Here is a 14,038-nt window from a genome sequence, read left to right on the forward strand (position 1 = left end):
GGATAAATGCCTAGTAGTGCAAGTGCTGGGTCGTAGGGTAGTTCTATTTTTAGTTTTTTGAGGAACCTCCCTACGGTTTTCCAGAGTGGCTGCACCAGCTTTCATTCCCATTCCCTTTGACCTTTGTAAGGAAGCTCAGAGATAAGTCATATTAACAATATTATCTTTTGCTTGGGTACATTCAGTATTTACATTTCTATCTCTTTAAGTTATTTTTTAATCTTACATTTCTTTTTTTATTAATCTTACCTTTCTATTTTAATAACCTTTTCATATCTATGTCCAGTAAAACCTTGAATTGAGAGTAACTTGAGCAAACATTTCTAATAAATTTTAACTTGACAAATGAGCTATGTCATGATCACAACTGAGACAATGGTTCTTGAAATTCACTGATATGCAAGTGCTTTGGATTACAACCATGTTTCTGGAACCAAAGTTTTACTGTATTTTATTATAAGCTGGCTCTTAAAATCCACTTGAAGCTACCTATAGTAACATAAACAGAAGTTTTACTCCCTGTTATCTTTCTTCTAGCTAAAAGACTACCTCAATCACAGTTCACAATAGGAAAGCATCCAAGAATCTACTATTTAATACTCAAAACTTTTTGTTTAGGGGCACTTGCGTGGCTCAGTTGGTTAAGCACCTGGCTCTTGGTTTTGGCTTAGTTCTTGATCTCACAGTTTGTGAGTTTTAGCCCAGTGTCAGGCAGGCTTCTCATGGGGATTTTCTCTCCTCACTGTCTGCCTTTACCCCCCACCTTAAGTGCACGTGCACACACATGCATGGACTTTCTAAAATAAATGCTAAAAAAAAAAAAAAATTCAAGGATATAAATGGTTAGAAAGCAGCATAGATGTGAGTTCCACCCTTATATCCTCCAGTTACTAGCCAAAAATGGTTTATTAGGTATTTGAGTTAACCCACTTAGTGCTTTCATCCTTTTTTTTTTTTTCATTCCTTCATTCACTCATTCATCCATGTTATTACATGCCTACTAAGTGTCAAGAACCATATAATAAGTTCTGGTAATGATACATCATAAGCAAATAGGTCCCTGATATCAAGGAGAACATATTGTAATGGGGAAAAAGTGATAATAAATGAAATTATTTCACCATGATAATATTTTAAAGAAACTAAAATAAGCTGATGAGATAGAGGGTAACTGAGAACGTGTGGTAGAGCTATCTTTTCACCAAGAATCTGTTCACTCTGACAACCACCAAAGTGGGATAGATTGGGGCCCACGCTCCCACATATGGTTGACATAACTCTATTTTTGTTCTTCCCAGCCAGGAAAGCATTAGGAAAAAAATTTAGGCTTTTTGTTTTGTTTTCACTTTTTCAAGCCTTATGCCTTTCTCTCCTCCTCTGGTAATCATGTACAGGATATTTCCATCCTTTTTCTTTTTTCTTTTTTGAAGGCTTTGAAAACAATACTTCTTATGTTGAGCAGAAGTGGGTGGGGGAACTTGCTTTACCAAGCAGTACAATGTCAAGACTTTGAAATAATTTTCCCAAAACTTTTATTGGTATAGCTGTGTATGTGTGTGTGTGTGTGTGTGTGTGTGTACACGCACATGTGTGCGTGCGTGTGCGCACAGCAGAGTACATTTTTGTTTCAGTTAACTCCTTGAACAGCCTGCCTTAGCAACTCGGTTTGCCAAATTCTAACTGGGTGGTGAACTGGAATGAATGAGGCACACAATACATGTTGTAGACAAGTAGAAAAGGAATTTGAGTAGAAATGGGGTCACACAAAAGGCATAGACAAGGAGCAATTGTGACCTCACATCAGATAAGACTTTCACACACAGCATTGCCTGCCACCACAAAGACACGCTTAGTATGCCTGGCTAACATGAAACTTTATTCAGAGTCATTATTTTACATATAGACAGACACACAAACTTGCATACATGCACACACGAGCGTACACACAGATTAGCTAGTCCATCTAATGAATGGGAGAGACCCAGTATATCCAATGACATATAATATACAATAGGAATACAGAGAGCAATGCTCTAAAGCACTGAAAGTTGAAAAATGAGGAACAAAATGAAGTGTCCACCAAAAAAGAATGATTGGACACTATACACACATAATACTATGCATTTACTAAAAATGATGGATAAAAGAATATTTCCTGACATGGAGATGTTCCCAATATATTAATTTTAAAAGTACAATGTAAAATTCCTTGATCCCATTTTTATAAATTCATAAAAACAAGTAAACCAAAGTGTAAACTATAGTTTTCTCTGGGTGGTTTTTACTTCCTTTTTATTTTGTATTCTGAATATTAAAGACCTCTGCTACCATTTATTAATCACTTTATATATCAAGAATTTACAACCTTACACCTTTTCATTGTACAAAGTGAAAAACTCAGTCAACTGTCAAAAAAATAAAATCACTCTTTATCCCAAAACTCCATTGTTATAATAGTTAACATTTACATACATTTCTTTTCTGTGTTTTTTCTTTTTCTCTTTTGTGACAGGCACACTCAACTATTATGCTGTCCATTTTTCTGTTGTGTTGTCTGTCTCTTGTTGATTTGTGACTTTTATTTATAATTCTTTTTTCTCCAGCTTTATTGAGGTAATCAAAGCTGTATATATTTAAAGTATGCAATGTAATCATTTGATATATGTATACATTGCGAGATTACCAGTTGGTTAATTTACTCTCTTTTCTACATCATATATATGAGAGTAAATTAACTCATATATATACATATATGAGATATATATATATGAGATATATATATATATGAGATATATATATATATATATATATATATATATATATATATGTTTATTTTCAGGGGCACCTGGGTGGCTCGGTTGGTTAAGTGACCAACTTTGGCTCAGTTCATGATCTCACAGTTTGTGAGTCTGAGCCCCGCATCATCACACTCTGTGCTGACAGCCCAGACCCTAGAGCCTCCTTGGACTCTGTGTCTCCCTCTCTCTCTCTCTGCTCTTCCACTCACGCTGCCTCTCTCTCTCTCTCTCTCTCTCAGAAATGAATAAACATTTAAAAAAATAATAGCAAATTTTTATTTTCAAAGAGAGAGAGTACAAGCGACCAGGGAGGGGCAGAGTCCCAAGCAGACTCTACACTGTCAGGGCAGAGCCTGACATGGGGCTCAAGCCCACAAAACTGTGAGATCATGACCTGAGCTAAAATAAAGAGTTGGATGCTTAACCTATTGAGCCACGCCAAGTGCCCCCATATTTATATTTAAAGTAAGACTATGCCCTATGTACATTTTTCTTTTTATTTTTTTAATTTTACTTTTTTGTTTTTATTATGTACTACATTGATACACTGCATAACCTTCTAGAAAGGGCAGATGAGCATAACTGAATTATTCTTCATCAGTCAGGAAAAGGCTTCTTCAATCAATATTCTCCAAACACTTTGACACATAGTAACGATTAACTCCAGAGATGTGGCTATCTCTTTGCATCAGAGTCCACTGATAACGGATAATAGGCAACCCTTTTTTCCTTGCCCTCGTTACAGAACCTTTGGATGTACGCAGTGGCTCATGCCAGGGATGACCAAGCACACTACCATGATGCCGATCCCGGGCAGAATCTCGAACCACCTCGTGCTGCGGCTGCCAGGACCAAGCCCTTCCTTCCTGACCCCTAAAGGTGACCCTACCTCGGACCCTTCCCGGTAGGCTCCTGTAAATTTTTCTGTACTGATTTTAGAAAATACTGATTTTCTATACTGATTTTTTCTCTACTGATTTTCATTAACATTATTCCATGGACAATTTCTAATAACTTCATTATTCTACAACATAATTTTAATTGTTATGTGGTATTAAATCATTTTATTTACCATAAATTCCCTTCAAATTAAATATTGCTTTGTGTTTTAAATATTAGAAATAGCATAACAGTGAACAGCCTTCTTTTTGTCTTATTTCCTTTGGATAATTTCTTAAAAGTGAAATTTTGAATTGTATATGAAAATTAGTTTTAAGGTTCTCAGTATATATTGCCATGTCCCTCTCCAGAAAGAACATATCTGTATGTACTCTTAAGTAGTATAATGATTCACAGATTTCTCTGCATTATCATGACACTAAATATTAATATGCCCTGGGTTTCAACCTTAATTCTTTAACTTACTACCTGTGAACTGGGACAAGTAACTAAATCTCTCTGCCAATTTCTCTTGGTGATAACATCACCTATATCATGTTTTCTTTGCACTCAAAGGAGATTAATATATATAAAGTATTTGGAAACGGTAAAATCCTACCTAAATGTTAGTTGTTTTGAAAAGTTGTGTTTTTGGCACAAAAACAGACACATAGACCAATGGAATAGAATAGAAACCCCAGAACTAGACCCACAAACGTATGGCCAACTCATCTTTGACAAAGCAGGAAAGAACATCCAATGGAAAAAAGACAGCCTCTTTAACAAATGGTGCTGGGAGAACTGGACAGCAACATGTAGAAGGTTGAAACTAGACCACTTTCTCACACCATTCACAAAAATAAACTCAAAATGGATAAAGGACCTAAATGTGAGACAGGAAACCATCAAAACCTTAGAGGAGAAAGCAGGAAAAGACCTCTCTGACCTCAGCCGTAGCAATCTCTTACTCGACACATCCCCAAAGGCAAGGGAATTAAAAGCAAAAGTGAATTACTGGGACCTTATGAAGATAAAAAGCTTCTGCACAGCAAAGGAAACAACCAACAAAACTAAAAGGCAACCAACAGAATGGGAAAAGATATTTGCAAATGACATATCGGACAAAGGGCTAGTATCCAAAATCTATAAAGAGCTCACCAAACTCCACACCTGAAAAACAAATAACCCAGTGAAGAAATGGGCAGAAAACATGAATAGACACTTCTCTAAAGAAGACATCCGGATGGCCAACAGGCACATGAAAAGATGTTCAGCGTCACTCCTTATCAGGGAAATACAAATCAACACCACACTCAGGTATCACCTCACGCCAGTCAGAGTGGCCAAAATGAACAAATCAGGAGACTATAGGTGCTGGAGAGGATGTGGAGAAACGGGGACCCTCTTGCACTGTTGGTGGGAATGCAAATTGGTGCAGCCGCTCTGGAAAGCAGTGTGGAGGTTCCTCAGAAAATTAAAAATAGACCTACCCTATGACCCAGCAATAGCACTGCTAGGAATTTATCCAAGGGATACAGGAGTACTGATGCATAGGGGCACTTGTACCCCAATGTTCATAGCAGCACTCTCAACAATAGCCAAATTATGGAAAGAGCCTAAATGTCCATCAACTGATGAATCGATAAAGAAATTGTGGTTTATATACACAATGGAATACTACGTGGCAATGAGAAAAAATGAAATATGGCCTTTTGTAGCAACATGGATGGAACTGGAGAGTGTGATGCTAAGTGAAATAAGCCATACAGAGAAAGACAGATACCATATGGTTTCACTCTTATGTGGATCCTGAGAAACTCAACAGGAACCCATGGGGGAGGGGAAGGAAAAAAAAAAAAAAGAGGTTAGAGTGGGAGACAGCCAAAGCATAAGAGACTGTTAAAAACTGAGAACAAACTGAGGGTTGATGGGGGGTGGGAGGGAGGAGAGGGTGGGTGATGGGTATTGAGGAGGGCACCTTTTGGGATGAGCACTGGGTGTTGTATGGAAACCAATTTACCAATAAATTTCATATATAAAAATAAATAAATAAATAAATAAATAAATAAATAAATAAACGTTAAAAAAAAAACCAAACTGAAGTTTTCTTTAAAAAAAAAAAAAGTTGTGTTTTTCCCCTATTTTGATCTTTAAGAGGATTTACATATAGCTCTACTCAGATATTATTAGATATTTCTACTTGGAAAGTTTTTTTTTCTCCCCCTGGAAATTTATCACATCTTGTGTCAGCCTCACATTGCCTATTCTTCCTCCAACTAGATCCCCCAAACAAACTAGTTTCTCTTCCGGAATATTCTTATTCCTTCAGAGGTACTCTGCCAATTGTCAAAGTAGAAAATACAGTTTTTTTGAGCTCAAATAATGATTAATTCCCATAGTCTTCCTTCCAATGCCTTATATCCACCGCTTGTTCTTTATCGCCTTACTGCCCTGATGCTGTCCTTAGAACAGGAAACTATTGAATATCTGTGGTGCAGATGTGTGCTGTATTTGACTTCCTTGCTTAAATGGGGATGTCTCCCCATTACCTGCAGGAAAAAACCCCATACCTCCCAAGAACAGTCCTTCATACCAGAGACTGTGCTGTTCCTTTCATAAGAGACTTTGAGATTTAATATTCTCTTCCCTTGCTCATCTTTTCTCACTGTGCTCATCACTTCATAAGCCCAAACTTGGGCTGATGCTAACTAGCACTGCTAAAGGTAGAGAGATATAATTTTTTCTTGCAAAAAAATAACATAATGATCCCACTTCTTTTACTTGTGAACTTCCTTTATAGTCTACACATTTTCTACAGTACTGAAATAACTGGCATTAAAGGTCTTAACAAGCATCTATTTAAAAAATTCAGTTCAGTGAGTCTGAGGCCCAAGGATACTAGAAAACCCTCATTTCAGGGGAAAAATGTTAACACGGGGCCTGCTGTAATACATGCTTCAATTAGACAAAATACACTGATTAAGAAAGTGTGTCTGTAATCTACATTTTTCTTTATTTCTTTTCTTTTTTAAAGGTTTTATTTTTAAGTAATCTTTACACCCAATGTGGGGCTCAAACTCACAACTTCAAGATCAAGAGTTGTGTGCTCCACCAACTGAGCCAACCAGGTGCTTCTACATTTTCTATATTTCAACTGACTATTTAACTGAATTCATTTCTGTTTCTTGTTGTATTTTAATTTTTTTTTTTTTAAAGCATCTGCACATCCAAGAAGGCATTTTGTCTGGCTCAAACAGGATGTTTGATATATTCAACTTGGCATTAACATTTATTCAAAATAATCAGTATTTTCATGATTTGGGGCTGTGACTTCCTCGTAGAATTGAGAAAGAAGATGATGGTGGGTTTTGAGGTAGGACAAACATTCATTAGATTCTGTCATTTTAATCCCAGTGCCAAAGTTACACAAAACAGAAATAGGTACAAAAAATCTATAAGTTTTTTTTTATATTAGTTACCGATGTTATCAGCAGTAAAAGATTTGTAACAGTGGACCCCAGAAAATAAAATTCTGGACCTGATGTAAATTTTCTTGTAAGAGCCCCAATGTTTGTATTCTTTTGAAGCTATGTTGTCCATTTATTTTCACCTCACGTTACCGGAATTTGTTGGCTCCGTCTCTATGGAAACCATTCAGAAGGATGATAATGTGAAATCTCATGTGCACAGCCCTCTCTATCAGTGCTGGTGAGGTACAATATTACCCTGTGATTCAAATCCGCTTTCAGTAAATGGAAAAGAATAATATGTAAAATGTGCCCAAAAACCAGGACTGAAAAGCACAAACAACATTGGCTCCCTCTCAAAATCCTGGCTGCTCCTAAAGTAAATTAACACATCCACTCACAGCCAGGAAGCAATATGGTGAATATTCTCTATGGCCACCAAGAGTGAAGGACCCTGGCCACTATTCAGAAATGCTGAAGCTCATTCATGTACTTTTGAGGCTTATTTTGTAAGGGGAAAGAGAGACAGACCATTTGCATTTGGAGTTTATCATTCAAACTTTTATCAAAACCATAGTGGAAAACATGCCTCAGCAATGCAAATACATTCTCTCACACATACCAAAAGCAAAGCAACAACAACAAAACACAAACAACTCTACCTCTTTGATAGTTCTTTCCTGTTCTCTTACTAATGAAGGAATGGAGCATGTTCAAACTAAAAGGGAGCATGGATCCCTGTGGCCAGGGATCTGGCGCCTATAATGATGAGACACAAGTAACTGCATCTAGGACAAAGCACTCTGAGCAACCAGGTCTGCTTTGCATTCATGCAAAAGCAGAAAATGATGCAAAGGTGCTGTGCTCCCATACATGCAGGATAACTTCTGTGCTGACCCGCACAAATGCCTTTTTCCTCAGAACTACAGGTCTGGACTTGAGGCAGCAGATAACTATCATCTGTACTGATAGCGAAACACACCTCCAGCCCCTCACAGACTCAAACACACAGAAACCAGTTATGCTTGTGGGTGGTATGCAGGCAAGTATAAGTTCCCATGTCGTAAACAGTAGCCACAGCAGGTTTATTCCTGGTGCTAAGAACACTTCGTGCAAAGTTTAAGTAGGACATTTTCAAAATGCCAAAATTGTCAAAAAATTTGTATTCTTAGATGGGTCTGCATCTTTGTATGTGTCTGTGCATATGTGCATGTATGTGGTGTGGTATGTGTACAAGAAGCTCGATGTTTTAAGGAGAGAATGAGGGGGTAGGGAGGGAGTGAACAGGATCTCAGTGGAATCAGGGAAATGAAAAATTACAAAAATCAGAAAGGAGTGTGAACTCATCTGGTTTTGCTAACTGGTGCTCAGAAGTTAGCTCTTTCCCTCCCACAGAGGGCCCTATCTTCATGTGCTGACTACAACAAAACAGTACATTTTTTGGCAGCTCCTGAGTTTTTGGGGGGTATGAGGGTTACATATTTGTTTTTAAGGTAAAAAAAATGGATTAATCAATGTCTCAATAGTCTGTCCTAGGGTGGCGGGTAAAGAGCCACTTATATAAAGCCATTATATAGAAATGAGAATTCTGATCACTGAGAATTCAAATTAAATTTAAAATTTATTGCTGTGGAGGATGTCCTTTGGTATTTCAAAAGCTCACGTTGGGGCAACTTATGATTTCCCATAGGGAAGCCTACCTTCCCTTTATTAAAGTTGATTTTTTTACATATGCTAACCTAAAAGACAATCTTTACATCTTGCTATAATTACCTTTGAATTGCAGAGGCAATTGCTTACTCTATCCTCACATGATAATTGGTAGTACTAGAAATTAAAGTTACTTCTTATATCATCAGGTGCCAAGCATTGAAACTTGTTTTTAAAATTTTGTTTACTGTTTTTTTTTTTTTTTTTTTTGAGAGAGAGAGAGAGAGTATGAGCTAGGGAGGGGCAGAGAGAGAGGGAGACACAGAATCTTAAGCAGGCTCCAGGCTCTGAGCTGTCAGCACAGAGCCTGACATGGGATTTGAACTCAGAACTGTGAAATCATGACCTGAGCTGAAGTCAGAGGCTTAAAGGACTGAGCCACCTAGGCGCCCTAGGAAACTCAATTTTATCTGCCATTTCCTCCTTTTCTTTGTTCTCCATATCACTATGGAGGGGAGAGTGAAATTGGGGCTCCAGGAAACTGAGTAAATAGGTTTCTAGAGATTAGGCTTTGATAAGATTGCCGTTTTCTTATAATTTACTAAGATATTGAGCAGTGTAGTAGCAGAAAGAGGGAGACAGAGGATCCAAAACAGTCTTCATGCTGTGAGTGCAAAGCCCAATACAGAGCTTGAACTCACAACCCTGAGATTGTGACTGAGCTGAAATCAAGAGTCGACCCTTAACCAACTGAGCCACCCAGGTGCCCCTTGAAACTTATTTTTAAATATTAACTGGCACTATATATATTAACGTAAAACCATGTTAATTTACTCAATTTTTCAGCTTGTACTTCCTGGTATGTCTGTGTAAGAAGCCAATTGTGTATTATTACAGTTTCAGGTTATTTATATTTGATGTTTTATAAAACTCAAGTACAGCTATACTTATGGACCAAAGAAATGGCATCTGCATACTTGTTATACGTGCCTACATAATTAAAAAAAAAAGTTATTTCTTACAGCAACTAACTCAAAAAAAAAAGTCATCTGGGAATTATCATTGCCTCCACACTTCTGTTTCTACACCAGAAATAAGTGCATACATTCCTTTTGAGACATCAATTGAAATACAATTTCATATTCAAACATTCACACTTCAAATAAAGTGTATGCGATGATAGTGATCCAAAACCAAGAGAAAGAAAGGCCCAGGCATCGCCATCTTTCCTCCTCTATAGTCAGATAATATTTCCCACTGGGTAGAAGCAGCAGATGGCCTGGTCTGCTCTCAGGCTCCTTTGGAGCCATGACCTCTGCCTATCAAGAAATATCCAAGGTGTTTTCTTATTTAGTATTGAGATGTGAACCTCTGTTTTGTTCTTCCTATCATACAGCCAACTGCAACGGAAAATAGCAAAATAGCATGGATGTGGACTTGGGTGTTTTCCTTAAGTGTGGGGGAAACACTTTCTGAGTTGTGCAAACAGTAGCAGCAAGAGTGGGCAGAACAGGGGAACACACACACACACACACACACACACACACACACACACTAGCACGCACACCCCTAGAATAGGAATGAGTTTCCTAATTGGTGAGATAAGAACAGAGCAAGCAACTGAGTATGTGCAGCTCCATCCCTTCTTTTACTGTTTCTAGAAGAGCCTGTTCACAGAATACATGTGTTCTCTTTCGCTACAAAGTGTTAAATAATGAAGCTGATATTTTAATCTCCATTTACCTAATACTATGTCTGCTTTTGCCATTGATTATGAACACAGAATATTGGGGGAAGGAGGTAAAGGACACTCCTAAAATCCTGAGAAGGCAATGGACTAAGATTCAGACTCACAGAGTAAGCTCAGACATAGGCTTAAAAAAAAAAAAAAAAAAAAAAAGACCTTAAAATCCCAGTGTCTCCGAAGAATAAAGCCCTGAATCTGTCCACCTACAAGTTGACATCTTGCTCAATGTGCTTACAAAGACAGAATGAACATTATATTGGAACAGATTAACACCATCGACATTTTAGAGCTCTAGAATGTTTTAAGGGAATAAAAGTGGGAAGAACCTCAACATTTTCTTTACATTTAAGTAAGGAAATTTCCCAAACCAGAGAAAGCCAGGTAGGTTCCTGGAGGTTAGAGACAACACAGGAGTGTAGGTGTTAGTGTATAAGTTCTGATGCTCCAAGGGGGAGGAGGGCATGGGAAAATGGAGGGGAATAATGCAAATCAAAACACAGTACTCCTGTATTCAATCAACTAATACATTACCATCCTGCATTCTCCAGTAAGTTCCGCAAAATCGTCTGTGGCACAGAGCAGTTATAATAGCCCATGCCCATATACGATCTCCAGATCTGGTTTTTGCTGGAAATGGCATGCAGAGTTGTTAGGATTTCATTTTCACCTGATTGTAAGAAAGAGAGAAATATTATAGGCAAAAAATATCGCAAAAGAGAGCTTTAATTATAGTTGAAGACCTTTATTTCATTTGAATATACCCTATATATGAAAACAGCTATCTGGAAAATATAAGAATCAATCCCTTAACAACACTAAGGACTAAATGTAGAAATCTCAAAAATCTACAAAATAGTACTCAATTACTCCTCCAAGTTGGTTCCTCACAATTTTTTTTTTGGCTCCCCTTTTTTGGCTTTGTTAGAATTACCCAATTTTAATACTTGCCTCATTCCAACTTTCCTCTGGTTCCTTTACATTTCTGTGGTATTTACACCAAATAAAAATTCAGTTTTCTCTTAGTAAAGTACTGTTTTCCCTTTTAAATTGCCTTATACCAATATTGGCATAAGTCTTAAAAATACATGACCTATATTTTTCTCTAAAACTCCTCTACTAACTCTGATGCTTTTCCCTTTGTATCACTGACAGGGCTACTTATTTATTTTTTCAAGGTTATTTATTTATTTTGAGAGAGATAGAGACAGCATGTGCGAGCAGGGTAGAGGCAGAGGGTGGGGGGGGAGGGAGAATCCCAAGCAGGCTCTGAGCTGTCAGCGCAGAGTCTGACATGGGGCACAAACTCACGAACCATGAGATCATGACCTGAGCCAAAACCAAGAGTCAGACACTTAACCGACTGAGCCATCCAGGCACCCTTGAAAGGGTTACTTATAAAAAGCTCTTCACCCAACAGTGTAAAATATTAGTTGTCATAAAAGATGTAGTTAAAAAAAATGTTTTCAGTGTTTATGCATTTTTGAGAGACAGAGTGCGAGCAGGGGAGGGACAGAGAGAGAGAGAGAGAGAGAGAGAGACCAAGTCCGAAGTAGGCTCCAGGCTCCCAGCTGTCAGCACAGAGCCCCATATGGGGCTTGAACTCAGGAACTGTGAGATCATGAACTGAGTGATAGTAGAATGCTTAACCAACTGAGCTGCCCAGGCACCCCATAAAAGATGCAGTCTTAACCAGAATTCCCATTAGAGCATTTAGATAATTGAAAAGGAAGTACAAAGTTTTTGGTACAGGTGCGACCTTATTTGGGGTCATTCATATAATAATAACAAAATAATAATCGCATCTGACATTTGAGCATTACTCTTTGCCAAGAATTGCACCAAATGCTTTTCACGCAGCTAAGGAATCTAAGGCATGAACAGGATCACTGGCCCAAGGCTACATGGCTTTTAAATTGAATGGTTACAACCCAGTTTATCTAACTACAGATTCTACACTTTCCCTCCAGGTACAGACCTGCTACAGGTACAGCACTTATACTAATAGTTTCCAGATACAAATGACCTTACATGGTTCTTTCTCTGCCTTTCTGCATATAGATGCATCATGCTGCTAAAAATTTAACTACTTGGGCAAATGTCTGGCTCTTTTAAGATCTTCTCAGGGACTCAGTCACTTACATCTTAGAATTATCTGATTTTATTGTTACTATATCAGAGAAAAATATACAGCCGTCTCTAAAATGGCCAACTGGCTAGAAGGATGCTTCACTTTCTTTTAACCTTTCTGAACTCTATGTGAATATTTCTCTCATTACTCCTTTATCCTCAAAGAAAGCACTTTTACCCTCCAATCTACCTTCCCACTCCACATGCTTTCACAAGAAATATATTTACAAGAAATGTATCATTTTGCCAGACTAAGTTAAAGAAAGAGAAGACAGGGTTTTTTTCTTAATTTGTTTATATTTTAGAGAGAGAGCGAGACAGAGCACGAGTAGGGGAGGGGCAGAGAAAAAGGAAGACACAAAATCTGAAACAGGCTCCAGGCTCCAAGCTGTCAGCAGAGTCTGACGTGGGGTTTGAACCCACAAACCATGAGATCATGACCTGAGCCGAAGTCGGGTGCTTAACTAACTGAGCCACCCAGGTGCACCAAGAGAAGACAGTTTTGTTACCTGAGTAAATATCATTCAACTGACTTATGATAGACAACCTTGCCTTATTCCATTGAAAGTCTAGGAATATGTGAAGTTCAATAAACCAATATCTGAGGAGATATAGCATCCTTAGCAATTATGCAAGAAATCCAATCACTTACCAAAGTCTTAGGATAGAGTGATTGAGAAGTCCATTAGGAGCTGGGATAGACTAGCAGTGCCTGGCGGGCCCACTATTCAGCAAGGCCAGCTTCAATTAAGATCTTATAAAAGAGGGATGGGTCCCTTTTCCATATTATGTCATGAGGACAAAAGGTCTAGCATCCAAATGACAACAGTCTGTGAAGGACTTTATCTGTCAAATCAAGAGTTTAATGTTTAGGAGTAACAGAGTACTAAATAATATGATCTTTTCTACATTATAGAAAGAAAATTGTAATGATACTGTGCCTAGGTCAGAGAGGAGACCCTGGAAACAGGGAGGTATGGTAAGAAGCCAGTACATTAGTCCAGGAGGGAGATGGGCAAAGAAGTCCTGTGAACTGTGTCCTAAGATGTTGACCTCCTAACCCCCGATTCCTGTAAATGTGATCTCATTTGGAAATAGGGTTTCAGTAATGTAATCAAGTTAAGATGAACTCAGGCTATATTAGGGTCAGCCCTAATTCAATGACTGGTGTCCTTGTAAGAAAAGGGAAATGTGGATATAGAGCAACACATCACCATGTAATGACAGAAGCACTATAGGATCAACAAGCCTTGCTTCTCAAGCTTGACTTTTTTTCTTATTTTAGTGATTAAAGTTTTCCCCCCCTTAAAAAATTGGACTGAGGATCAAGTGAATTAATGGGAATTGCAGGAAGAGGAACCCCAGAGACA

General features: G+C 38.0%; 1 protein-coding gene and 1 pseudogene across 1 annotated transcript in view; both read right to left on the reverse strand.

Moving 5' to 3' along the window:
* The window catches only part of GLDC (glycine decarboxylase), a 100,906-nt gene that overhangs the window by 68,863 nt on the left and 18,005 nt on the right, over positions 1 to 14,038 (reverse strand). Inside the window, exon 3 of the mRNA XM_047103334.1 lies at positions 11,073 to 11,208. Coding sequence (XP_046959290.1) covers positions 11,073 to 11,208 — 136 coding nt within the window. The remainder of the gene's footprint in view (positions 1 to 11,072; positions 11,209 to 14,038) is intronic.
* LOC124502422 (NADH dehydrogenase [ubiquinone] 1 alpha subcomplex subunit 1-like) lies at positions 3,416 to 6,245 on the reverse strand (annotated as a pseudogene).

The sequence above is a fragment of the Lynx rufus genome, unplaced genomic scaffold, assembly GCF_022079265.1.
Source record: "Lynx rufus isolate CCGP_SWC_20201006 ecotype Redwood Valley unplaced genomic scaffold, mLynRuf1.p SCAF_10, whole genome shotgun sequence".
Taxonomy (NCBI): domain Eukaryota; kingdom Metazoa; phylum Chordata; class Mammalia; order Carnivora; family Felidae; genus Lynx; species Lynx rufus.